General features: G+C 37.7%; 1 protein-coding gene across 2 annotated transcripts in view; it reads left to right on the top strand.

Moving 5' to 3' along the window:
- The window catches only part of UBLCP1 (ubiquitin like domain containing CTD phosphatase 1), a 46,137-nt gene that overhangs the window by 14,648 nt on the left and 4,770 nt on the right, over window positions 1-26,719 (top strand). The window contains exons 9-11 of one of the 2 annotated variants that reach the window (XM_004453509.5): window positions 9,688-9,804; window positions 20,839-20,966; window positions 22,576-23,628. In XM_004453509.5, coding sequence (XP_004453566.1) covers window positions 9,688-9,804; window positions 20,839-20,966; window positions 22,576-22,603 — 273 coding nt within the window. In that variant the 3' untranslated portion in view covers window positions 22,604-23,628. Of the gene's footprint in view, window positions 1-9,687; window positions 9,805-20,838; window positions 20,967-22,575; window positions 23,629-26,719 lie in introns of those variants that run through there. The other variant, XM_058281575.2, reaches the window with a different exon arrangement.

Genomic DNA, 26,719 nt, shown 5'->3' on the forward strand with positions numbered 1-26,719 from the left:
GTTGTCTCGAGTGAGTCCAGTGAACTGGAGAGTAGGTGTCACAACGCTGTTAAGATTCATTCAGGACTCGACTGGCATATTGAAAGCCCAAGGATTTAAGTCTCTTGGTTATAAACCTGTCAACTCTAGTACTAACTATAGGTTCAAAAATAAGGGGCAGAAGAGCCATGTGTAGGTAAACCACAACTGAGTCCCACTGTGTCACAGTGGGGAGCATAAATTCCAAAGTAGGGCCCACAGCAGGGTGCCAAACTCCTGAACTGTCAACCCTGCCTGTAGTGTCTGGATATCTCTGGAGCCCTTTGGAGCCCTGTTATTTGAGGCAATATTTACTGTGGCAGTCAATGAGATCCTGCTGAGACATGCATAAGCATAATCTCTGGAATGATCTCCTGACTCACTTTGAAGTCTTTTAGCCATATAAATTCATTTATCTTTACCCTTTCCTTCTTTGGTCAGGATCTTTTTCCAGTTGCATTGCTAGTTTGTGCGTGGTAGTAATCCCTTGGTGCCGGGGAGGCTCATCCCTGGGAGTCATGTCCCACACTCTGGGGGGAAAAGTGATACATTTATATGCTCATTTTAACTTACAGAGAGCCCACATTTGAGCAACAAGGTGGCTCTCAAGAGGTAACTCTTAGGCGACCTATAATACTACGCTAAGTTTCAATTTCAAAAAAAAAGGTTCATAAGTTCAGTCATCAACATCAAAGGCCTGTCAGTGGTCCATCATCTGTCATTAGTCACTGCCCCTGTACTCCATGAGGATTCTTGCTATCCCATTAGAGAATGTGGCAGAACTCCCCAGGATGGAAATTAGATATTCTTTCAGTTATTGTGTGAATCTCCACCCACCATAACAATGCTCTATGAACACTTAAACTCTTTCATATGTCTTATAGGTATGCCCCAGGTGAACCTCCTCCCATGCATCCCCCCATCACACCCCTCACCAGTGATCCTCCCCTACCTCAGTTATAACCCTTCTGTGATCCAAAACTTCTTCACAAATGAAGCCAACAAAATGACTGAATAAATTAATAAGAAAATTCAATAATAATGATAGTTTTAAAAATGACAAATACAAAACATTAAAAAGAATTTGAGGTAATAAAATAGTAATAAGATATAAAAAATAAATTTTGGCATTGTGTCTTTTATCAGTGAAAGATCTTTTGTCTTGTATGTACAGTGACATTTTCTTCGATTTATTCCCCCAGTGTCATCTTTTTTTCATTTTATCTTCAGAGAAGCTTTTGGTTACAGAAAAGTCACATACAGAATACAGGGGATTCCCATATACCCAACATCCTCCCCCTTTTTCCCTTTCCCCTATTAATAACATTTTACACGTGAATGGTACATTTGTTATAATTGATGTACAAATATTGAAGCATTGCTACTAACCATAGTCAGTGATTGACATTATGGTTTACATTTTAGACCATACACTTTTATAAATTTGATGAAATTTAGCATGGCCTGTATCCATCATTGCAAGATCGTTGAACAAGAACAATAACAATTCCAACACCCCAAAAATGTCCCATGTTCCATCTCTTCTATTCCTCCACCCCTTCCCCTCAGCCCATGGCAACCACCAAGCTTCACTCCTTGAAGAACAAGATTCATAGTTACTTGTGACAACATTCAGGGCTTGACATGCGGGCCTGTCCTTCCTATTAGGTTCTGCCTATGCTCTAAAGAGTCTCCTGCCCCTCTATTTGAGAACGTAGCAGGACTCCTCAGGATGGGAGTCCCACACCTTCCTGTTCATTGTGTGGGTCTCCTCCCACTGATAAAATGCACTATGACAGGATGAATACTTACATACTCTCTGGAAGCCTGCCCTAGGTGTACCCTGTCTTGCGTGACCCCCACATCCAATACCCTAAAGTAGTAATCCTCCCCTGCCATATTTGCCATAAAAACATTCTCAGAGTTGTAGTTTCAACCACATACCTGGAAATCTCTAGAGTTCATCTGTTCCTTCCACTGACCTTCCCCCTAGTTCCATGGACAGTGCAACCCCCCCCACACCCTACCCCACACAGGCCAGCAGGGCCCATCCCAGTAGCATCACTGCCCCACTGTCATGCCCATGTATTGTACAACCACACCGTACTACCTTATAAATTCTGCCCATGTGGGCATTGGCTGATAACCCTATATTCCCTTTCTTTCTCCTGTAAACCTGTCTTCCTGATTCTAGCTCTGTGTCTGCTTAATTAATTCATATCCGTGAGGTCATGTAATATTTGTCTTTCAGTGCCTGGCATCACTCAACATAAGGTCTTCTAGCTTCATTCATATTATCTCATGTGTTAATACTACATTCCTTCTTCTAGCTTAATAATTTTCCTTTTTATGTATATAACAGAGCTTGCTTTTCCATTCATCTGTTTGTTGGACATTTGGATTTCCAACTTTTAGCATTAAAGAATAATGCTGCTGTGAACATTGGTGTGCATATGTGTTTGTGTCCCTGCTTTCAGTTCTTCTGTGTATATACCCAGTAGTGGGAATGCTAGATCATATGACTGTTCTATAGTTAGCTTCTTGAGGAACTGTCAGACTGTCCTCCATAATGGTTGCACCATTCTGCCTTCCCATCAGCAGTTCCCATTCCTTCACATCCTTTCCAACACTTGTAGTCCTGTTTTTTTTTAATAGCCACCTGTCTGATGGGTGTAAGATGATACCTCATTGTATAGTTTCGATTTGCATTTTCCTAGTGATGTTGAGCATCTTATATGCTTTTTAGCAATTTCTATTTTATTTTTGGAGAAGTGTTTATTCAGATCACTTGCCCATTTTTTAAATGGGTTGTCTTTTTATTTTCGAGGTGGAGGATTTTTTTATCTATGCTGGGTATTAGGCCCCTATCAGATACATGGTTACCAGATATTTTCTCCCATTAGTAGGCTACCTTTTCATTTCCTTGACAAACTCCTTTGAGGTGCAGAAGTTTTTGATTTCAAGATGATCCCATTTATCTATTTTTTCTTTCATTGCCCATGATTTGGGTGTAAAGTTCTACTAACCATTTCCTAATACAAGGTCTTGTAGATGCTTCCCTACATTTTCTTCTAAGATCTTCATGGTCTTGGCTCTTTTATTTAGATCTTTAATCCATTTTCAGTTAATTTTTGTATAAGGTGTGAGATGGTGTTCGTCTCTCAGTCTTTTGGATATGGATATCTAGTTCTCCAAGGACCATTTGTTGAAGAGGCCATTCTTTCCCAGTTGAGTGACCTTAGTGTTCTTGTCGAATATCAGTTGACTATATATGCAAGGATCTATATTGGAACTCTTAACTCAGTTCCATTGATCAGTATTTCTATCCTTGTGCCAATATCATGCAGTTTTGACTACTGTAGCTTTGTAGTATGTTGTCAGGTAGTGTGAGTCTTCCAATTTAATTTTTCTTTTTCAGTGTGTCTGGTATTTGGGGCCTCTTGCCCTTCCAAATAAATTTCATAGTTAGGTTTTCCAATTCAGTAAAAAATGCTGTGGTAATTTTTATTGGGATTGTGTTAAATCTGTAAATCAGTTTGGGTAGGATAGACATCTTAATGATGTTTAGTCTTCCTATCCATGAACAGGGAGTATTCTTCCATTTAGTTAGGTCTTCTTTGATTTCCTTTAACACTTTTATGTAGTTTTCTTGGTACAAGTCCTTTACATCTTTAGTTAAATTTATTCCTAGGTGTTTGGTTCTTTTAGTTGCTATTGTAAATGGGATTTTTTTTCTTGATTTTCTCCTCAGATTGCTCATTATTGGTGTACAGAAATGCTACTGATTTTTGCACATTAATCATATAACCTGCTACTTTACTGAACTCATAAGCTCTAGAAGCTTTGTTATAGGTTTCTCAGGGCCTTTGAGGTGTTGGATCATGTCATCTGCAAATAGTGAAATTTTTACTTCTTTCCAATTTGGATGCCTTTTAAATCTTTATCTTGCCTAAGTGCTCGAGCAAGTACTTCTAACACAATGTTAAATAAGAGCAGTGACAGTGTGCATCCTTGTCTTGTTTCAGATCTTAGAGGGTAATCTTTTGGAATTTCACCATTGAATATGATGTTAGCTGCCGGTTTTTCATATATACCCTTTATCATGTTGAGGAAGTTTCCTTCTTTTCCTATCTTTTGAAGTGTTTTTATCAGGAAAGGATGCTGTATTTTGTTGAATGCTTTTTCTGCATTCACCATGGAGATTACCATGTGAAATTTTCTTTTATGAGTTTATATGGTGTATTACATTCATTAAGTTTCTTATGTTGAACCATCCTTTCATACTAGGGATGAAACTGACTTGGTCGTGGTGTATAATTCATTTGTTGTACTGTTGAATACAATTAACAGGTATTTTGTTGAGGATTTTAGCATCTATGTTCATTAGAGAGATTGATCTATAGTTTTCCTTTCTCTTGGCATCTTTGATTTTAGTCTTAGGGTGATGTTGGCATCATAGAATGAGTTAGGCAATGTTTCCTCCAATTCTGTTTTTTGGAAGAATTTAAGCAGAATTGATGTTATTTTTGGAATATTTGGTAGAATTCACCTGTGAAGCCATTCGGTCATGGGCTTTGGGAAGTTTTTGATGACGAATTCAATTTCATTACTTGTGATTGGTCTGTTCAGTTCATCGGTTTCTTCTTTCATCAGTGTGGGCTGCTTGTGCATTTCTAGGAATTTGTCTGTTTCCTCTAAATTATCCATCTTGTTGGCATACAAGTTTTCAAAGTGTCTTCTTATGATTCTCTTTATTTCTGTGGGATCAGTGCTCATATCCCTGTCCTCATTTCTTACTTTATGTATTTGCATCTTCTCTCTTTTTTCTTTGTTAGTCTAGCTAAGGGTTTTCAATTTTATTAATCTTCTCAAGGAACCAGCTTTTGGTTTTGTTTCTTTTTTCTAGTGCTTTCTTATTTTCTATTTCATTTAGCTCTGCTCTAATCTTTGTTATTTTCTTTCTACTTCCTTTGAGGTTAGTTTTTCTTTTTCTAATTCCTCCAGGTGTCCAGTTAGGTCTGTGATTTTAGCTCTTTTTTCTTTTTTCTTTTTTTGAAGATTTATTTATTTATTTATTTATCTATCTCCCCTTCCCCCCCACCCCAGTTGTCTGCTGTGTCCATTTTGCTGAGTGTTCTTCTTTGTCCGCTTCTGTTGTTGTCAGCGGCATGGGAATCTGTGTTTCTTTTTGTTGTGTCATCTTGCTATATCAGCTCTCCGCACCATTCCTGAGCAGGCTACACTTTCTTTCGCGCTGGGCGGCTCTCCTTACGGGGCACACTCCTTGCGCATGGGGCTCCCCTACGCGGGGACACCCCTGTGTGGCACGGCACTCCTTGTGCGCATCAGCACTGCGCATGGGCCAGCTCCACATGGGTCAAGGAGGCCTGGGGTTTGAACCGCGGACCTCCCATGTGGTAGACGGACCCCCTAACCACTGGGCCAAGTCTGCCACCTTTTTTCTTTTTTAATATAGGATTTATGGCTATGAATTTTCCACTCAGTATAGCTTTTGCTTCATCCCACAGGTTTTGATATGCTGTATTGTCATTTTTATTCATTTTAAGGAAGTTACTGATTTCTCTTGCAGTTTCCTCCTTGATCCACTGATTGTCTTAAGAGTGTGGTGTTTAACTTTCTTATCTTTATGCCTGATTTCCAGCTTCATTCTATTGTGGTCAGAGAAACTACTTTGTATAATTTCAGTATTTTGAATTCATTGAAAGTTGTTCTGTGGCTTAGCATGTGGTCTATCCTGCAGAATGATCAATGTGCACTCGAGAAGAATGTATATCCCAGTGTATTTGGGTGTAATGTTCTGTATATGCCTATAAACTTCTAGGGTATTGTTCAACGTCTTAGTTTCTTTATTGATTCTCTTTCAAGATGTTCTGTCCAATGATAATAATGGTGTATTAAAGTTCCCCATATAACTGGAGAGGCATCTATTTCTCCATTCAGTTTTTTCAATGTTTGCCTCATGTATTTTGAGTTTCCCTGGTTAGGTGCATAAATGTTTACAATTGTTCTTTCTTCTTGATAGATTACCCCTTTTATTAATATATAGTGGTCTTCTTTGTCTGTTAAAATAATTTGCATTTATAGTCTATTTTGTCTGATATTAGTATAACTACTCCTGCCCTTTTTTGGTTATTTTTTGCATGTAAAATTGTTTTCCAACCATTTACTTCCAACCTTCTTGCATCCCTGGGTCTAAGGTGAGGTTCTTGTAGATAGCATGTAGATGGGTCATATTTCCTTATTATTTCTGCCAATCTGTGTATCTTGATTGGAGAGTTTAAGCTATTAGCATTCAATGTTATTACTGTCAATGAATTACTTACATTAGCCTTATTTTCTTTAGGTTTATATATGCCATATGTTGTTTTTATTTCTCTTTTTATCTTTTTTGTTATTCTTACACTCTCCTCCAATTCTCTCTCTCCAGGCAGGTTTCTTATTGACTCTCTTAATTTCTGTTTATCTGTGAATATTTTGAACTCTACTTCATTTTTGAATGTCAACTTTGCTGGATAGAGAATTCTTGCTGGAAGTTTTTTTCTTTTTGCATCTTAACTATGTTATACCACTATCTTCTTGCCTCATGGTTTCAAATGAGAAATCAGCACTTAATCTTACCAGGCTTCCCTTGTATGTGTTGGATCGCTTTTCTCTTCCTGCTTTCAATGTTATCTCTTTGTCTTGAGCATTGGACAATTTGACAAGTATGTGTCTTGGGGTACGCCCGTTAGGATTTATATTGTTTGGAGTGCACTCTGCTTCTTGGCACATGTACTACTATGTCCCTCAATAAAGTTGGGAAATTTTCAACCATTGTTTCTTCCAACTTTCCTTCTTCCCCCTTTCCCTCCACTTCTTCCTCTGGGATGCCTATTATGTGTATGTTCATGCGTTTCATGTTGTCATTCAAGTCCCTAAGTCCCTGCTGAATTTTTTCTATCTTTTCAACTATCTCTTCTACTGTCCATCTGATTTCAAAGGTACTGTCTTCCATGTTCCTGATTCTTTGCTTTGCCTGTTCAAATCTGCTGTTATGTGCTTACAGTGAATTTTTGGTTTCTTGGATTCTGCCATTCATTACTCTCATATCCATTATCTTTTCATGTATGTTTACAGTTTCTTCAGTATGTTCTAGTGTCTTTTTTTTTTCCAAATTTCTCTCCCCTTTCCCCCGCCCAGTTGTCTGCTCTCTGTGTCCATTCACTGTGTGTTCTTCTGTGACTGCTTCTATCCTTATCAGTGGCATCCGGAATCTGTGTCAGCTCTCCATGTGTGCAGTGCCATTCTTGGGCAGGCTGCACTTTCTTTCACGCTGGGCATCTCTCCTTACAGGATGCACTCCTTGCATGTGGGGCTCCCCTATGCAGGGACACCCCTGCTTGGCATGGCACTCATTGTGTGTATCAGCACTGGACATGGGCCAGCTCCACACAGGTCAAGGAGGCCTGGGGTTTGAACCACACACCTCCCATGTGGTAGGCGGACGCCCTATCCTTTGGGCCAAGTCTGCTTCCCTAGTGTCTCAATATCCTTAATCTCTTCCTTAAGTTGATTCATAGTATTTGTTTGGACATCTCTGGTTAGCTGTACCATGTTCCGCATCTCCTGCTTTTTAGTTTGTTCATTAGAGTGGATCATGCCTTCCTGTTTCTTAGTATGCTTGTAATTTTTTATTGGTGTCTAAGCATCTGTTTTTCTTGATATGTTTATGCAGTAGGTTAGCTTCTCTTTCTACTCTAGGGTTTTATTTTGTTGTTTTCGTGTGTGTGGTAAGGTTTCACCTTGACACTTCGTTCCTCTTGTTCTTTTTCTTTGCTGTTATCTGTGTTTCCTTGGGAAAAAAAAATAGGACCAGAGAGATGGAAAGAGATATGAAGAGCAAAAGAAATATCATAATAATAATAATAGTAAAAATAGAAGACGAAGGGTACAAGACCTAGGAAAATAAATAACTTGAGTAAAATATCATTGTAAGTATAGAGGAATAAGAATAAAAAAGAATAGAATAAATGAAATGAGAAACAAAATAGAGAAAAATATATAGAATGAATTAAAGCCTAGAATGATGAGAAGAGGAAAAGAAAAAAGAAAAAAAGAGGGAAATAAAAACAACAAAAAAATGGAAGATTAAAGAAAAAGAGGTGAAATGAAAGAAAAACAACAGAAAAGAGAAGGTAGAAAAATGTAGGGAAGAAAAACAATAATGGAGGCAGAAAAAAATCTGTAAAGAAGGGGCGGAGACAAAGAAAGGGGAAACAAAATAACTAGAAACAAAACAGCAGCAACTAAAATGAAAAAACAAAACAAAACCAACAACCAAGGAAAAACAGCTTTCCCTCTTATGCCCCTAAGGAGCTTCTCTGGCTGCTGGTAATCATCAATCAATCACCCTGTCGCTCTCAGGTGATATACCAGGTTTTTTGTGAGTAAAATAAGGAAAAGAGAAAAAAAACAAAAACAAAAACAAAAAAGGACCTTTAAAAAAACAAACAGATTCAAGAAAGCCTAAAACAAAAATAATGTCTGTATGTTCCCTGTCATAAGGTATCAGCTGGATGCCTGATAACCTGGATCGTTCTCTTGATCGCTTCTTTAAGGAGACCCAGGAATCAAACTAGGGGTCTCATGTATGCAAGGCAAGAATTCCTCCACTGAACTAAATTGTCTCCTTAGGTTTATTAGTCTTCAGAAAGCTGTTTGTCTCCTTTCCCCCAGGCGTTTTAGAATTCTACAGTTTCCTAGAGTCCTGCTAATTAGATGCCTGTCCCAGTCCCCTCTCTAATCTGTCTAATTTGGTTCCTCTCTCTCCCCTGGTGGCTAGGGGTGATAGCCTACTTGAATAGATCTCCCCTCACCTCTCCCTGTCGGCTTGGGATTCCTTCCTAGATTTCAAGGGGGCTTAGCTAGCCAAACTCAATACAAGGAAACCGCTTCCACTCTCTGCCAGACTCCTCTTCCTCCTGGGGAAAGTCCCCTCCCAGTCAATTGGCAGCAGTGAGCCAGGTGCTCCACCAAGGATACTTGCTCTGAGGTTGGGATATGTGTGCCATTTCCAGCCAAAGGAGCAAGCAATTCAGATTTTTCTGTTGGCTTCTTTATCTTTCTGGTACCCTTCTAGATGACTCAGATCAAAGCACCTTCTGGTTTTACCTATATCTAAAGCAGCTCCTTTAGACAGGTCTCTGTCTTTTCTCCACTTTTTTTTTTTTGAGGTCAGACTCTGCCTTCCTACTTCAGTGCCATTTTCCCAGAATTCCATGTAGTACTTTAAAGTGAATTGCAAGGAGTGGATGTGGCTCAAGTGGTTGATTGCCCCCTTCCTGCATGGGAGTTCCCGGGTTTGGTTCCCATTGCCTCCTGAAGAAACAAAAACAAACAACAAGCAAAACAAATGAAAAAACCAACTCAGAAGAAGCTGAAGTGGCTCAGTAATTGAGCACCAGCTTCCCACATATGAGTTCCTGAGTTCAATTCCTGGTACCTGACTCCAAAAAAAAAAAATTGTAGTGCATTTATGATCATAAAGTACCTGCCATACCCATCTTACAGGAGAAAAGGAACATTTTGGTATAGTTTGTGATAGTTCTGTCTTTTAAAGAAAGGATGAACTGTTGCTAAATTTTGAATTAAAAATATTTTTATTCTAAGGTAAAACCTCTTGGTGTCATATGGGGAAAGTTTTCGGAGTTTTACAGCAAAAAAAACACCATTATGTTTGATGACATAGGAAGAAATTTTCTCATGAACCCGCAGAATGGACTAAAGGTAAGAGACAGCTTTACTGTTTATATGCTAAAGTAATCTGGAAGATGTGGTAGAACTTTAAGGTTTGATTGAGTTTCATAAGTATTTTAAAGTACTGTATTCTTATGGCCACTGACAAGAAAAGCTTAAGTGTTAGAAAAATTCATATGAAATTGAACACTCTCCTTGTATTGATTTCTCTTTGTTTAGTCAACTTACCCAAGTATCTTACTTTTATATAATTCTTTGGAGCAATGTAGGCTTACTGCACTTTAACATCAAAAGTGAAATCATCAGGCATTTTATTGAGAGTACAAATCTTGGAACTGCTGCTGCATTGGCTATCTAGAGAGCTGGCAGTAAGTTATAGGTATTTTTTTTTCTTTTCTTTTTTTAACTGAAACTGGGAAGACATTTTTGAAAATTCTTGCAGGGCAAGCAGAGATTTTGGAATTATAAAATGCCAGACCTAGAAAGAAACTCATTCATCTTGTGCACATTCTTATCTCATAAACAGTCTGACGATCAGAAAGTTCATGACTTGCTTGTGAGATCATGTGTGTAGTTGGTTAGTAACAGAATTTGGGTTAGAACCTAAGTGTCTTGGTTCCTAGGCCAGTGATGATCTTAGTATGCAGTCACATGCGTAGATATGATAGTGACATTTAATCCTAGTCACAGTGTAAAATAGGTAAGGAAGAAATTTGTAATTTAAAATTTCTGGTCCCTGTGGTTGCTTATGTGTTGGTACAATATGTGTTGAAATAGAAAAGATAGCCTTTTTTATGGTACTAATGGAAAGGAATCTCCATTTTAACTGGAAATCCTTTACACTAATATAGTTTTAGTCTCCTGAGCTTTCCGAGCAAGCAGGGTTCTTGGTGATTTTTTAAAAGGTAAGAAAAAAAACCTGAAGAAATTACATTTTTGAAGCTTTTCTTACAGACTGCTGATGTGGTCTTTAGTATGGAATGATGATAGTTTGGGACAGAATGCTAAGTTAGATACCAAATTGCAACAAATATAAAACCTGTGTGACTTGAAAGAAGAGTACTTGGGATAGATTGATGATCATGTTCCTCTTCAGAAAATGGTTTCTGTTTGTGGCTTTGGGAGAAGTGCTTTTCTTTGGGTAGTTCACCCAGGTTTATATAAGGTATAGAATGTTCTTCAGCTCAGAGAAAAGATTTGATTGATGTAATACTGTTTTCCGTGAAGTAATGGTTATTTGTTCTCACAAAGAGATGAAGTCATGATATTTAAGGAATGACTGGAATGATTGTTGAGGAGAGGTTTACCTTTTTTTTTTTTTTAATTATAGTCAGTTTCATTTTATAAATTTTTATTATTTTTATTTTTTTATATCAATGTTACAAATTATACAAGATAGTAAATACAATAACAGTAAATCTGTTTTGGTCTGTGGTTACACTACTCTCCTTATTTATTTATTTTTAAACAAATTAATTTTATTATTATATAGTAATAAAGCATACAACCCACCCAAAGTTTACAGTCTGTGGTATTTGGTATAATCACATAGTTGTGCATTCATCACTTCCATCATATAAGAGCATTTTCACTATTTCAATAATTATTTAAAAGAAGATGAATAAAAGATTCATCACCTCTGAATCGTTCTTTGCTTCTGCTGTACATAGCTGCTATTTCTGGCTATTCCCATTTATTTAAAGCAGTTTTATCGAGATATATTCACATATCATAGGATCTATCCATGTTGCATAATCAGTGGCTTTTAGTATAATCACAATGTTGTGCATTCATCACCACAAAAAAATGTAGAACAATTTTTCACTACTCCAAAAAGAAAAACTCAGTACCCCTTAGCATGACCTGTTAATCCCTAATCCTTCCCCAATCCTACATAACCACTAATCTAATCTGAAGATGGGTTATTTCTATCTTTTGGCAGTTGTGAATAACGCTTCTTTGAACATGGTGTGCAAATGTCTGTTCGTGTCTCTGATCTCAGTTTTTCTGGATATTTACCCAGTAGTGGTATTGCCAGGTCACATGGCAAATCTGTTTTCAATTTCTTAAGGAGCTGCCAAACAGTCCTTCACAGTGGCTGTACCATTCTACATTTCCTATCAACAGTGAATAAGTGTTCCTCTTTCCACATCCTCTCCAATACTTGCAGTTCTCTGTCTTTTTAATATTGGCCAGTCTAATAGGTGTGAAGTGATATCTCATTGTAGTTTTTTCTTTTTTGAGCCCCCCCTCTGCTCGAAGGCTCCCTCATCTGCTTGTTCCTTGTTTTTTGCTCATTGTTTTCTCTCATTGCCAGCTTGTTTTTTCTTTAGGAGGCACTGGAACTGAACCTGGGACCTCCCATGTGGCAGGCTGGGCACCCAACTGTTCGAACCACATCTGTTCCCTGCTCATTATTTTGCTCGTCTTCTGATGTTTGTCTTTTTTAGAAGGCACCAGGAACTGAACTGGGACCTCCAGTGTGGGAGGTGGGCACACAACTGTTTGAGCCACACCACTCCCCTCAGTATAAAAATTTTTTTATTTATCCTGCCCCTTTGCAGCTTGCTTGCTGTCTGCTCTCTGTTCCCATTCGCTGTGCATTCTTCTGTGTCTGCTTGTCTTCCTTTGTTGCATAATCTTGCTGTGCCAACTCTCCACGGGCGCATGCCATCAGCTCTCCATGGGCACGGGCTGTCAGCTCTCCGTGGGCGGGGCTGTCAGCTCTCTGCAGGCGCAGGCCAGCTGGCCTTCATTAGAAGGCCCTGGGATGTGAACCCAGGACCTCCCATATGGTAGATGGGAGCCACAGCTGCTTCCTCCTCGTTATAGTTTTGATTTGCATTTCCCTAATTGCTAGTGATAGTGAACATTTTTAATATATGTTTTTTAAATTTTATTTTATTTTTCTCCCCTTCCCCCACCCTGCCCCAGTTGTCTACTGTCTGTGTCCATTCGCTGTGTGTTCTTCTGTCTGCTTGTCTTCTCTTTAGGTGGTACTGGGAACCAATCCTGAGACCTTCCAGAGTAGGAGAGAGGCATTCAATCTCTTGTGCTACCTCAGCTCCCCATTCTGCCGAGTCCCTCATTGTCTCTCCTTCCTTTGTTGCATCATCTTGCTGCGCTAGTTCTCTGTGCAGGCCAGCACTCCATGTGGGCCAGCACTCCACATGGTTCACTTCTCCACTCAGGCCAGCTCTCTGCGTGGGCTAGCTTGCCTTTATCAGGAGACCCTGGGAATCAAACCCCAGATCTCCCATATGGTAGATGGGAGCCCAATTGCTTGAGGCACATCTGCTTCCCCTGCATGTTTTTAAAAGACACTTAATTTTTCTCAGCCAACATGTGAACCCTACTCAATTTTTTTTCTTTTTTTTAATTAGCTTTTTCTTTTTAAAGATACATGGATAACACAAAATGTTACATGAAAAAATATAAGAGGTTCCCATGTACCCACCCCCCACATGCCCCACTCCTCCCACATCAGCAACTTCTTTATTAGTGTGGTACATTCATTGCATTTTGGAGCACTGCTAAACAGCATGGATTATAGTTTATGTTGTAGTTTACACTCTCTCCCAGTCCATTCAATGAGTTATGGCAGGATATATAATGTCCTACATCTGTCCCTGCAGTGTTATTGAGGACAACTCCAAGACTTGAAAATGCACCAATATCACCTACTCAATTTTCAATGGTGAGGAAGGTGAGACAAATTTCTAGCTCTTCAAGTTAGTTTAGAGCAGGGATTTTGTTTAACCAGGGAGACTCAGTAGAGTCATTGGAGGAATCCTAAAAATACATATACTTTTACCCCCAGAAATTCTAATTCTGCATTCTACAGGTGATTTATTTGCATGTCTCCTTTTGAAAACCTCTTTTTAAGAAGGTACTTATTAATGATCTGCCCACACCCACATTGACATAGAACGGTTCTGAAACTGAGAAATATTCCTAAACAATGTGTTTTGTTATTATGGTTTCATAATGCACTTAGTAGAAATCTCAAAAAAGATTTCACAGAGATGTTAAAAATAAGACTCCTTATTTTCAAAATAGTTAACTTCTAATAACTTAAGTTTACCAATCTTAAGGTTAGAGATATAATATGGAAGACACTGGATTATGAATATAATATTGAACAAAAAGGACTTGAGGGAAGTGGACTTGGCCCAATGGATAGGGCATCCACTTACCACATGGGAGGTCCACGGTTCAAACCCTGGGCCCCCTTGACCTGTGTGGAGCTGGCCCATGCGCAGTGCTGAAGCGCGCAAGGAGTGCCCCGCCATGCAGGGGTGTCCCTGATGTAGGGGAGCCCCACACGCAAGGAGCGTGCCCCATAAGGAGAGCTGCCCAGCGTGAAAGAAAGTGCATCCTGTCCAGGAATGGCAGTGCACACACGGAGAGCTGACACAACAAGATGACGCAACAAAAAGAAACAGATTCCCGGTGCCACTGATAAGGATAGAAGCGGTCACAGAAGAACACACAGTGAATGGACACAGAGAGCAGACAGCTGGGAGGCGGGGAGAAATAAATAAAAAATAAATCTTTAAAAAAAAAAAAGACTTGCGTGTCATGGATAAATCAACTGATACTTTGAAAGCTTCATTTTTATCATCTATATAAGGAAATGATGATATAAGAAGTCAGCTAATCCAGAAAATTTTAAGTTTCTAAAATTAATTTCTTTGATATGGGACAACAAGGTAATGCTTATTTATATATGTTGCATATTATATAGTAAGCAGTGATTGTACTGGAACAAGTGGAATTAATTAGATGAATATCAGGTTTTTTTTTCCTTGATGAATTTAGTTTAACTTTTAGATCCACAATCTTTGGAGTATTTTACTTTTATTTAATAGTGTTTACAATCAAAATGGTTGGAAGTAAAGGTATTTAGCAAGACCTTGGATTGAAAAATCTTTTACCAGTCACTTAAACTGTACTTTCCCTTCCAGTTCTAAATCCCTTCCTGCTGTTAAACTTGGAATCACATACAATAATACTTATAGTAATAACTTAAAAATTATGTTACTTTAAAATTGTTAGGAGTTAGAGGAAGGAATACTTCAAAATGTTACAATATTGCCCAGGAAGGTGCAGAAACTCATTTCACTAAATGGTGATATCTGTTTACTCCCACTCCCCGGGCACAAGCAAGGCATGTAGACCATATCCCCTCTCTCACTATGCTGCTATGAAACAGCACTGTGTGCGTGTACCTGTTTGAAAGTGGAACCTCAGACATTTGGACAATGTGCTTGCTCCTGTGCAATCTTTTGCAGACTCACTCTGACAGCTCTTAGTGGTGCTCTTAAAATAGCATGAGAACGCATCTGACTAACAGCTGGGGTGATCTCTTAATACAGTCTGTATAAAACTTATATTGTAGTTTAGCAAATTGTAAAGATAACACATGTAACTACATCCCATATTCCAAGTCAAGAAAATACCTCTTTCCAGTTACAATCCCTGAGTTCTGTCTGCTATTCTGACATTTATACTTTGAGTTTATGCTTTTTAAATTAATGCTTCTCATTATACAATATATCAACCTTAACAATTTGGAAAATATGAGTTCTTTTTAAGGGAAATTTGCAATAATTAAGTAATGATTTTTATGAAACTAGTAGTAAAGAAAAATATTTATGATAAAATGTAGGGAAATACAGGTTATATAAATATATAATCCTATCTCAGCTATATAAAAGTTTCATAGAAAAATACCGAAATGAAATTCATCACCGTTAAAGTTTATTTCACTCCCTTGAAAGATCCAGCTTGTATTTGGGTTAACTTTTTTTTTTCCTTTTTCTTTTTAAAATTTATTGAAGTATATCATTTGTACATGAACATACATAAACAGTAAGTGTGTAGTGGTAGTTGTGAACTTACAAAACAAACATACATAACATCATATGGAGCTTTCATACCTCACCCTACCACCAATACCTTGCACTGTTGTGAAACACTTTTCACTAATGATTAAAGAACATCTTCAGAATATTACTACTAATGAAAGTATTTTATATTTGGTATATCTTTCCCCCAACCCACCCTCTTATCATCATTATTATTATTATTATAACATTCATACATGAACATACATAAACAATTAGTTGCAGTAAATGTTGTGAACTTAACCAAACAAACATGCATAACATCATGGAGGGCTTCTATATATCAACCCACTAGTGACACCTTGCATTGTTGTGAGACATTTGTTACAAGTTACGAAAGAATATCATCAAAATTTTGCTACTAACTATATTCCATATTGTACATTTCATGTATTTTTCCCAACTCACCCTATTTTTTTAAAATATATTTTTATTACAGAAGTTGTGAACTTACAAAACAATTGTGCACATGTGCAGAATTCCCATACAGCACCCGTGCATCAACACACCACACCATGATGGGACATTTGTTACAGATTGTGAGATAATATCATCATAATGTGACTACCAACCATAGTCCGTAGCATACATTTGGCACACTTTTTTGATACTCCCCTATTAGCACAGTATGTCTTTGGCATAGATGCATGAATATTATAGTATTGCTGTTAACCACAGTTCATAGGTCAATCCAGTTGCATTTCTCCCATGCTTCCCCACATTCCCACCACCCTGCAATAGTGATGTACATCTGTTCTAGCTCACAAAGGACACTCTGACACTCTTGCATCTATACCATCAACCACAGTCCTCATCCACCTCTGGATTTACCGTGTTATTCAGTTCCTAGATTACTCTCTTTCAATTGATATTTACATCCCTAGACTACCCTTTCCAACCACAATCCCATTTATAAATCAGTTGTTACTATAATGTGTTACCATCAACTCTATACATTCCCACACTTTTATAGTAAAGTTAATTAAAACTTTTACCTACATACATTAAACATAAGTAGTCCATCTCAGCCTCCTCATATCTCCTTTAAGAATCCACCACTTACCACCAGGTCTTGATGATGTTTTCCTACATTTTCATCTAGAAGCTTTATGGTTCTTGCTTTTATATTTAGGTTTTTGGTCCATTTTGAGTTACTTTTGTATAAGGTGTGAGATGGGGTCCTCTCTTTCTTTTGGCTATGGATATCCAGTTATCTCAGCACCATTTGTTAAATGGACTGTTCTGCCCAAGCTGGGTGGGTTTGACAGACTTGTCAAAAATTACTTGACCATAGATGTGGGGGTCTGTTTCTGAATCATCAGTTTGGTTCCATTGGTGTATGTGTCTGTCTTTATGCCAGTACCTTGCAGTTTTTACCACTGTAGCTAGGTTATATGATTTAAAGTCATGAAGTGAGTTTCCTCCAACTTTGCTTTTCCTTTTTAAGATGTTTCTGACTATTTGGGACCCCTTACCCTTCCAAATAAATGTGATGATCCTGTATTCGATTTAGTTATTTGTTTTTCAAAGATTTAATTTATTTATCCCCCCCTTGCCGCTTGCTTGCTGTCTGCTCTTTGTGTCCATTCACTGTGCGTTCTTCTGTGTCTGCTTGTCTTCCTTTGTTGCATCATCTTGCTGTGTCAGCTTTCTGTGGGCACAGGCTGTCAGCTCTCCACGGGCGTGGGCCATATTGCCTTCACAAGGAGGCCCTGGGAAGTGAACCCAGGACCTCTCCCATGTGGTAGGTGGGACCCCAATCAGTTAAGCCATATCCGCTTCCCTACTCCATTTATTTTTAAAATGCCAGTGGAATTTTTAATGGAATAGCATCAAATCTATATATCAATTTGAGTAGAATTGACATCTTAATGATATTAGTTTTCCAATCTACAAGCAGGAATGTTCCTCCAATTATTTAAGTCTTTATTGGTTTATTTTACAGTACGTTGTAGTTTTCTGAATACAAGTGCTTTACATTGTTGGTTAAGTTTATTCCTAAATATTTTATTCTTTTAGTTGCTGTTGTAAATGGAATTTTTTTTCCCCTTACTTCCTCCTCAGATTGTACATTACTAGTGTCTCTTAAAGTCTATTTCATCTCGTATAAGTATAGCTACTCTGACTTTTTTGTTTGTTACTTCATGTCTGTAATATCTTTTTCCAGCCTTTCACTTTCAGCCTATTTGGTATCCTTGGGTCTAAGGTGAGTTTTATCTGCAGACAGCATGTAGGTGGCTCATATTTTCTTATCCAGTACTCCAGTCTGTGTCTTTTGATTGGAATGTTTAGTCCATTAACGTTCAATGTTATTGCTGTAAAGGGAGTTCTTATTTCATCCATTTTGACCTTTGGGTTTTATCTCTCATGTTTTATTTTCACTACTCTTTTACACTTTGTTACTTTTGCTGATATAATCTTCATTTCTAGACTCTCTTCAAAACCCCTCTCTTGTCTTTTCTTTTCAGGCTGTAGCTCAACCTTTGGTATTTCTTAAGGTCTCTTGGTTACAAACTCTCTGTTTCTATTTATCTGTGAATATTCTAAACTCACCCTCATTTTTAAAAGATAATATTGCTTGATATAAGATTCTTGACTAGAAGTTTTTTTCTTGTAGTACCTTAAATATATCATCTTCTTGCCTCCATGGTTTCTGATGAGAAATCAGCAATTAATCTTACTGGATATTCCTTATATATTACACATTGCTTTTCTCTTGCAGCTCTCAAAATTCCCTTTGTCTTTGGCATTTGACATTCTGATTAGTATGTGTCTCAGAGTTAGTCTATTTGGATTTATTTGGATGGGAGTACGTTGTGCTTCTTGGACATAGCTATCTGTGTCCTTCAATAGGGTTGAGAAATTTTCTACCATTTCTTCAGATACTCCTTCTGCCCCTTTTCCCTTCTCTTCTTCTTCTGGGACACCCATGACACATATGTATGCACATCTCTTGCTGTCATTTAGTTCTCTGAGACTTTGTTCAATTTTTTTCCATTCTTTTCTTCACTTGTTCTTTTGTATAGTTTATTTTCAGAGGCCATTTCTTCAAGCTCACCAATCCTTCCTTCTGCCTCCTCAAATCTGCTATGATTGCAGTGTATTTTTAATTTCACTTATTGCACCTTTCATTCCCATAAGATCTGCTGTTCTCTATGTATGTTTTCAAATTCTTTTTTGTGCCCATCTAGTGTCTTCTCTTAATATCCTTAATCTCTTTAGCCCACTTATTGAATTTATTAAGGAAATTTGTTTGGACATCAATAATTAGTTAGCTCAACTCCTTTGTGTTGTCTGGAGGCTTATCTTGTTCCTTTAACTGGACCATATCTTCCTGTTTCTGGTATGCATTGTAATTTTTTGTTGGTTTCTTGGCATCTGGCTTACTGGATGTATTTATTCTGGGTGCAGTTTCTCTCTTTAGTTTAGGGCTCTTTTGCCCTTTCTCCCTTGCTGGTTGTGTAGTAGGAGCGAAGGATGTAGTTGGTACGGTAAGCTGTGGAGGCTCAAGCTGCCTGTATTGCCCCAGGACCAATGATTCTTAACCCATCTTTCTCTTTTGCCAAGAGTCATGGCCATGTGTAATAATCCAAGTTGTGTAGGCGTAGACTGTAGTTGCCCAGAGAGACTGATGAAACTTCATGCCTTTCTCCCCTGCCTGGGTGGGGATAGAGCTGTAGATGTGTGCAGCAGTCTATGCCGTGTGGGTCCAAAATGACCACAGTTGCTGTGGTAGACTTCTGACGTTTCAGTCTGTGCCATCCACATGTACCTGCAGTTATCCAGAGAGCCTGGTGCAAGTCCTACCAGCTTCCTCCCTGCCAGTGGTGGGGCTAAATCCTATGCTAGAGCTGTAGGCTGAACTGGATGGAAAGAAGCTGATCTGGGTGGAAAGAAGCCAATTTCCACTGTCACTAGATTTTCAATCAGCCCGGCTTCCTCTCATGCTGGTGCAGCCTCTTTCCAACTTGGACAGGTTCAAATTTTAGCTGCTCTTTGAGTTATACTTTAGCCAGATGAATTTTCTAATCAGTAGCTAATGTTGGTGGCCAACCATTTCTTCCCCTGTTTTTGGAAAATGGAGCTTCCAACTCCATCCACAGAATAGCTCCTGAGGCGGCTTGAATCGCCAGAGTAGGATCATCACCGGCCTCTGCAACATGGCCTGTATTTTTCCGGAGAGGCTGGTGCAGGTCCCTCCAGCTTCCTCCCTGCCGGAAGTGAGGCTGGAGCCTAGGCTAGAGCTGCAGTCTGATCTAGATGGAAGGAAATTGGTCCCTACCAGCACTGTGATTTTTAGTCCACCCCGCTTCCTCTCATGCCAGGGGCGGAGTTAAAATGGTGGTTTCTGGCCTCTTTTTGACTTGGACACATTCAAACTTCAGCTGGTTTTAGGATTATACTTTAGCACGCCGAATTTACTAATCAGTAGCTGAAGTTGGTGCCCAACAGTCTCTTCCTCCCCTGTTTTTGGGAGTGCAGCTTCCAATTTCAGCCACAGAATAGCTCCTGAGGCGACTCGTACCACCAGTGGAGGATGGGCAAGGCCTCTGTGGTGTGGAGTGCTCTACTTAGGAATCTTTTCCGCAGATGGGCAGTCTTCTCCTTCCATTCTTTCAAGGATGTTGCAGGATGTTTTTCTGGTCTCCTGGAGCCCCCAAACAGGTGCTTTTAAAAAGCGCTGGGTAATTATTAACTGCTCTGTAGCAATAACGGACTCTAGGAGCTCCTTACTCTGCCACCATCTTGCTGTTTGTTGCCCTGGGTAAACTTTTTACAAATGGAGTAGTGTGAGTGAAATTATTTAATTTTAAAAAAAGCATCTGGAATGATAGAAGGGGAAAGTATATGCAGATTTGTAAAGCAGAGTAGCCATGAATGGGTTAACTGATATTAAAAAGTTGGTGTTGTAAAGGCTGAAAGGATTAATGTAAGATTAAAAAATAATGGTGGAAGAGTTTTTAATTTGTACTATAAACACTAAACCATGATTGTCAATTTATTAAATGAAGGCTAGTGTAAAAGTAATTTTTAGTATTGACCACCTTGCTGATATTTTAACCTCATTAACTCTAATTTGAGTGATAGTATAGTTTTTTGAGCAAGTTTTCCTTATTGTACTGTGAAATGTTTAATAATGTTTGTCTCTAAATAGATAAGACCTTTTATGAAAGCTCATCTAAATCGAGATAAAGACAAAGAACTTTTAAAATTAACTCAGTACCTCAAGGAAATAGCAAAATTAGATGACTTCTTGGAGCTAAACCATAAATACTGGGAAAGGTAAGTGGTAAGTTGTTTATTGATTTCCTCTTTACTGGTGAATAAAAAGATTGTCTGGTGTCCCCAATATATACATAGCTGTTAATTTTTATTTGAAATGGGTGGATTCTAAAAATATTTTCTAGTGCAGTGACATCCGCTTCAAAATTATTTTTCTCTTTCATCTTAACTTGTAACTTGTACATAAATCCTCATCTCCTGTGCCCTTTAATACTCTTAGTAGAAAGGACTTTAAAGACTGGTACACATTTGAGAAACTATATATTATTTTATGATATTAGAAAGTTAGTCTTTTATGTATCAGATGTGAAGGTAATCCCTCTTTTCATAAACTGTAAAATAATGTCAGTAAAATAAGATATATAAAAAAAATTCTAGGAAAGTGTTAAAAATTACCTATGTAATCATGGTCACAGAAAAAATAGAAAATTTTATTCTAGGAAAACAAATACTCCTATTCAAAAATAAACGCTATTTCCGTCTTTGCATATAGTCTTCTGTGCTTTTTTCTAAACACAAATCCGTGCACAAACTCAATGCACAAATCTGTTTATGACTGCATATAAACATCAAGATTTTGAGGAGGGAGAACCTTTGGAGAAGTGGAAGGGACTGTTATATACTGCAGGTATTTTTTGGAATTAGCTCTTTCAAGTTGAAAATGTTTCATTTTAATCTGGCTCCAGTAATACAGCAACAAGAAACTGTTCATGTAATAACAACACTTTGGCTTTTCAAATTTCAGTTTTAGCTTTTCATGTCATTTTGACATAAAGCTTCTTGTTAGTGTTTCATAAGAATCCTGTTAGGAACCTAAGGCAGACATTTTTATCCCCATCTCCATTTTGCAGATAACGTAAGCATAGAAATAATAAGTACTTAATGCAGTGGCACAAATGAGCAGGTTGCATCATCAAAACTTTGTCTCCTGACTTGAAACTCTTTTTCTACCTCCACATTGCTGATTATAGTAATTTGTAAATATGAGCAATAGAGATATTAAAGTTTTTAAGTTTGTGGTAGATTCTTATTAAATAATAAGAAAGTTTTGCATAGTAAATTTGCATCTTTGCATTTTTTACACTCTTGTTCAAAGTTCTTTAGCACTGTAGACCCACAGTCTGTCTATCTACAGTAAAGAAGCCATTCACGAAAAACAAGATCTTTAAAGAAAATTTGAGTTATATTTAGGAATTACAGTATTACTTGATATATTTCCACATTTGCAACTAAGACAACTGGGAGCGATAGTTAAAATGTATAGTCTCTAGAGCCAAACACCTTGTTTTAAATCTCAGCTTTGCCACTTTCTGGCTGTGTATACTTGAGAAAATTGCCTAGCCTCTTTGTACTTGTAAGATAAGAATAATTTATAGTAGAAAATTCCTTATAGAGCTATTTTGAGGACTAAATGTATTCATACGGGTGATTAGATCAATGTTTGGCACATAAGCAGTCAGCAGGTTTTAGTGACCATTCATTAACAGTTATTATTCACCTTGAAAACTTTGGTTATATCCTTAAGAGAAATTGGTTTGGGAGGAGAGTTAGAGTGTTATCATGATTTTAGCATGATACAGTTTTGACATCTTTATTTTACTTCTTGCAGGTATCTCTCAAAGAAGCAAGGGCAGTAGTTTTAAATTATGCTGGCAGTTATTGAAGATACTTGAGGTCCATGAACTTGCTTTTATGCTAGAAATCATTATGATAGTGCTGGACACTGAAGCAAATGCCACACTGCTTACTTAGTCTTCCAGTTTTTTGTAAATTTAATTTTATATTTTTTGAAGGTCATAGCAATATGCTAAAAAAAAATCCATTTTCCCCTCTATGTATATATTGTTACTCTTAAAAAAAATATTTTCTCCAGTATTGATTATTGAGTTTTTTCCACGAAAAAAGAAATGGAGAAAAATGCATACTCATTGTCATTTTGTGACTATGGAAACAAGTTATATCTTGTATTTTGCCTCATTGTGTTTTTGTCTCACTAAGTCTAAGACCAAACCTATCTTGAAACTAGTGTTTTTCCCTTTAAAACCAAAAGAAAAAAAAGTTTTTGGGTAAGGAACCTGGTTTGGTATACTTAAAATTACCAAGAATTTTTAAATTCCTTTGTCAGGCACACAATTTCTCTTCTATACTCCACTATTTAGAACTCAAAATTCTGAGCTGTTTCAATTTGGTCAGTTTGTGTATCAGTGTTCTTTGAGTAAAACTGGAAAATGTCAGCTGTGGTACAGATAGGTTATAGTATGGGAAATAGAAACCATAAGACTGAAGAATAAAACTAAGGAGCAAAAGCTCCTTTTATGACCATTGTCATAAAAGCAGATAAAGGCTCTAAATTTTTTAATGGGACATGTCACTGATTCATTCCTAAAAGCCTGAACAAAAGTTCTTGTTCCGTTCCAGCTATACCTTGTCTAAGTGCAAACACTGTTTCAGTGAAAATACCTAGCCATAAGAGTAAAAAAATATATTTACAATTCTTAAGCCTGCACTGTAGATATGTGATGTGACCACTGTTTGTGTTTACAGTATTGCTTTATACAGCTCTTGTCTTTGAAAGGAAGTTGATCCTTTCAAATAAACATGGTGTATATTGTTCTTACGGAACTATTTCAGTGGTGTAAATAATAAATACCTTTTCTTAAAACATTGGTTATCTGCTCTATATGATCTCAAATATTTGCCTGTTCATTGCATCACAAAACAAACATGAGGTTCAGAAAAGGACCCCTTGAAAAAATTAAATTAGTGTGGTTTTAAAAGTGTGTATGTCACTATTTATGCATTCAGAATTGATGTTAGGTTTGTTAAATTACTCAATTTAATAAGCACCATGTTCACAGAAAGATACACCATTTTCTTTGTGAGAAGTTATTACAAGGACATATAGAGTGCAGAAGAATTTGAGAACCTTTTAAGTAATTAAAATGTTTTGATTAAAATGTGTTTTTTAATTATAAGGCTAAATTTAAGTAAGGATAGAATAGTTTTTTTTTAAGAGAATTCATTTCACTGGTACATTTTCCCACTGTAAAATACATTATTCCAAAGTAGGCATGGAAAAGGTTTTTCTTTTAAAGGAAGCTGAACAAATAAAAAACTAAACTATTAAAATAGATCAAGAAAGAGCAGATATTTTCCAAATCAGTATAAGCTAAAATACAGAAATTAGCAAGCACCAAGCAAAGTAGGATTTAAAAAAAAAATTCTGCCATTAGGTGGTGCCCAATCCAAAATTGATACAACCAAGACATATTCTTCATTCATGGAAGATAAAATAACTGGGTTTTTTTTTGGAGGGGGTGCGGAGCATGGAACTGTGCTAGGAAAGAAGGCTGTATGTAGAGTGGGAAAATGCAGATTACTTAGGTGGTTGTTTAGCTCCTAAACAACAGTTACCAAGAATAGGAATAAACATGTGAATAGTAAATAAACCACTTGAGAGTTTTTCTCATTCCACATATTCAACAGAACTCTCAAGGGATAAATTGTTACACTTCCTACTGAAGTATCAATACATAAAATCCATTAATATTACTATTAGCTGCAATAGCAGCCCAAAAAGTATGTCTAATGATTAATCCTTGTAGGGATATACAGTTTTTGGAATTGCTTTGGGGAGCTATGGGGGTCATGGGTGTGGGAGTGCTGAATAATGCTAAAAGAAAAATCCTTGGAGATTAGTTTCATGGATTTATTGAAGACTTACAAGAAATGAATATGTATTATAAGAACTAGAACAGAAATTGCTTCAACTCTGAACTTCTGCTTCCTTCTCCCTAAAATAGTACTACTAATAACATCTGCTCTGCCTTTCCCATACACCATTGTGCAGGTCAAATGAGACAGTTCTTATGGAAGTACTTTGAAGTAGCAAAGGCCTGCGTTAATGATAGATGTTACGAAAAATGGTTCAGAGTAGGTGGCTACAATTGACCTATATCATTCTTGAAATTATGATTACCTAGAGTGTGGCATTAGAAGGAATACTTGATTAAGTATATATTTTAGAATTACTACCTTGGTTTTCTAAGTGTTCTAAGCAACCAAGGAAAGTGGAATGAGGACACATTTCTTCTGGCTCAGATGCTTTTAAGTCTGCAAGTGCCATTTTGAAATGGTCTGGACTAGAATCCCAGTCCCCAAGCCTCCCCACCAAAGTTGGGCATGATTGAAACTTTAGCAGCTTTACAATACATCTGTTACAGTGGAATATTAGCATTATTTTAATCTCCCAACTGTGGAAACGGATGTGGCTCAAGCAGTTGGGCACCTGTCTGCTACATGGGAGGTCCCAGTTCAGTTCCTGGTGCCTCCTTTAAGAAGATGAGCCATACGGTGAGCTGATGCAACGAAGATGAAACAATGAGAGACACAACAAGCAGGAGCAGAGGTGGCTCAAGCCATTGAGCACCTGCCTCCCACATGGAAGGTTCTGAGTTTGGTTCCCAGTGCCTCCTAAAAAGAAGATGCGCACAAAATGAACAGACACAGTGGACAGTGAGTGCGAACAACAAGTCGGGGGTGAGGGGGGGAGTGGTGGCGGGAATAAAATAAATCTTTAAAATAAATAACTAAAAGCAAAGAGTTTTTTTCAAACTTCTTGGGGGTAAAGATTTGCTAAGATAAATGTTTTGTTTTTTTTTTTCCTGACAAGCTTGGCAGAATAAATTGCAGGAACCAGGCAGTCAACATTTAACATATTTGTTAGTACCTACCATATGTCAGGTAGTGCTCCATATGTAAGGGTTCAGAGATAAACAGTAAGATTCTCTATCCTCACAGCTTATATTCGAGTGAGGAAGGCAAAGAGATAAACCAATGAAGTTTAGAACAATGAGGACTGCTATAAAACTAATAGAATGGTGATTCATGATAACATGGGCTGAAATGAAAAGGTGATACCTGAACTGAAACCTGAATGGAATAGGTGGGATTTTTCAGGTCACAGTAAGTCTGATGAATTCTAAGTGAAATGTGCTTGATCAGTGGACAGGGGAGTGACAATGCGTTTTTTTAATGGCTTTATTGAGACATAATTTTGCATGCCATAAAGTTCACCCATTTGAAGTGTGCAATTGAATGATTTTTAGTCTATTTTGGAGTATGCAACCATCACCATGATCTAGAACTCGATTTGCTTTTGGAAGGATCAGTTTGACTTGTGTAGAAATTGGATTGTAGAGGAGCAAAAGTATAAAGGTCAAGACAAGTTAGGAGACTATTGATTTTATCCAGATGAGAAGTTTTCAAAGTGACAAAGTTTGCATTCCTTCTCTCTTGCATCACTTCCCAACTGCCTGTTGAGCCCCTGTGATATGCCAGGCACAACATGAGGCACTCAAAGTCTTCAGTAGAATAAGACAGACAAGGTCCCTGCTCTGTGGAACATGCAAGTTTTGTGACTATGTGACAAATTGAACCCTCCTGGCTTCACCACTTGGTAAGAGATTTAATTCAGAGAATATCAAAGTCAACATATAAATAACCTCTCTTGCCCAATTAAGCCCACAATGAAAAATGTATGGATGAGCTAATTTCAGCCAACTTTCCTGGCCAAAGGCTGAATCAAGACTGAACCATCCAGACTGCGCGCATATGGTCTGTAACAGCCTGGGGGAGACTAGACATCTGCACACTCGAAGAAAGATCAAAGTCTCCTTCCATTTCTCCCCTGGTGACTGTTGCAGTGAGAACATCCCCTTCAAGCTATTTTAACCACAGACAGCTGAAAAACA

Source organism: Dasypus novemcinctus, chromosome 2, assembly GCF_030445035.2.
Source record: "Dasypus novemcinctus isolate mDasNov1 chromosome 2, mDasNov1.1.hap2, whole genome shotgun sequence".
In the NCBI taxonomy this organism is placed as follows: Eukaryota; Metazoa; Chordata; class Mammalia; order Cingulata; family Dasypodidae; genus Dasypus; species Dasypus novemcinctus.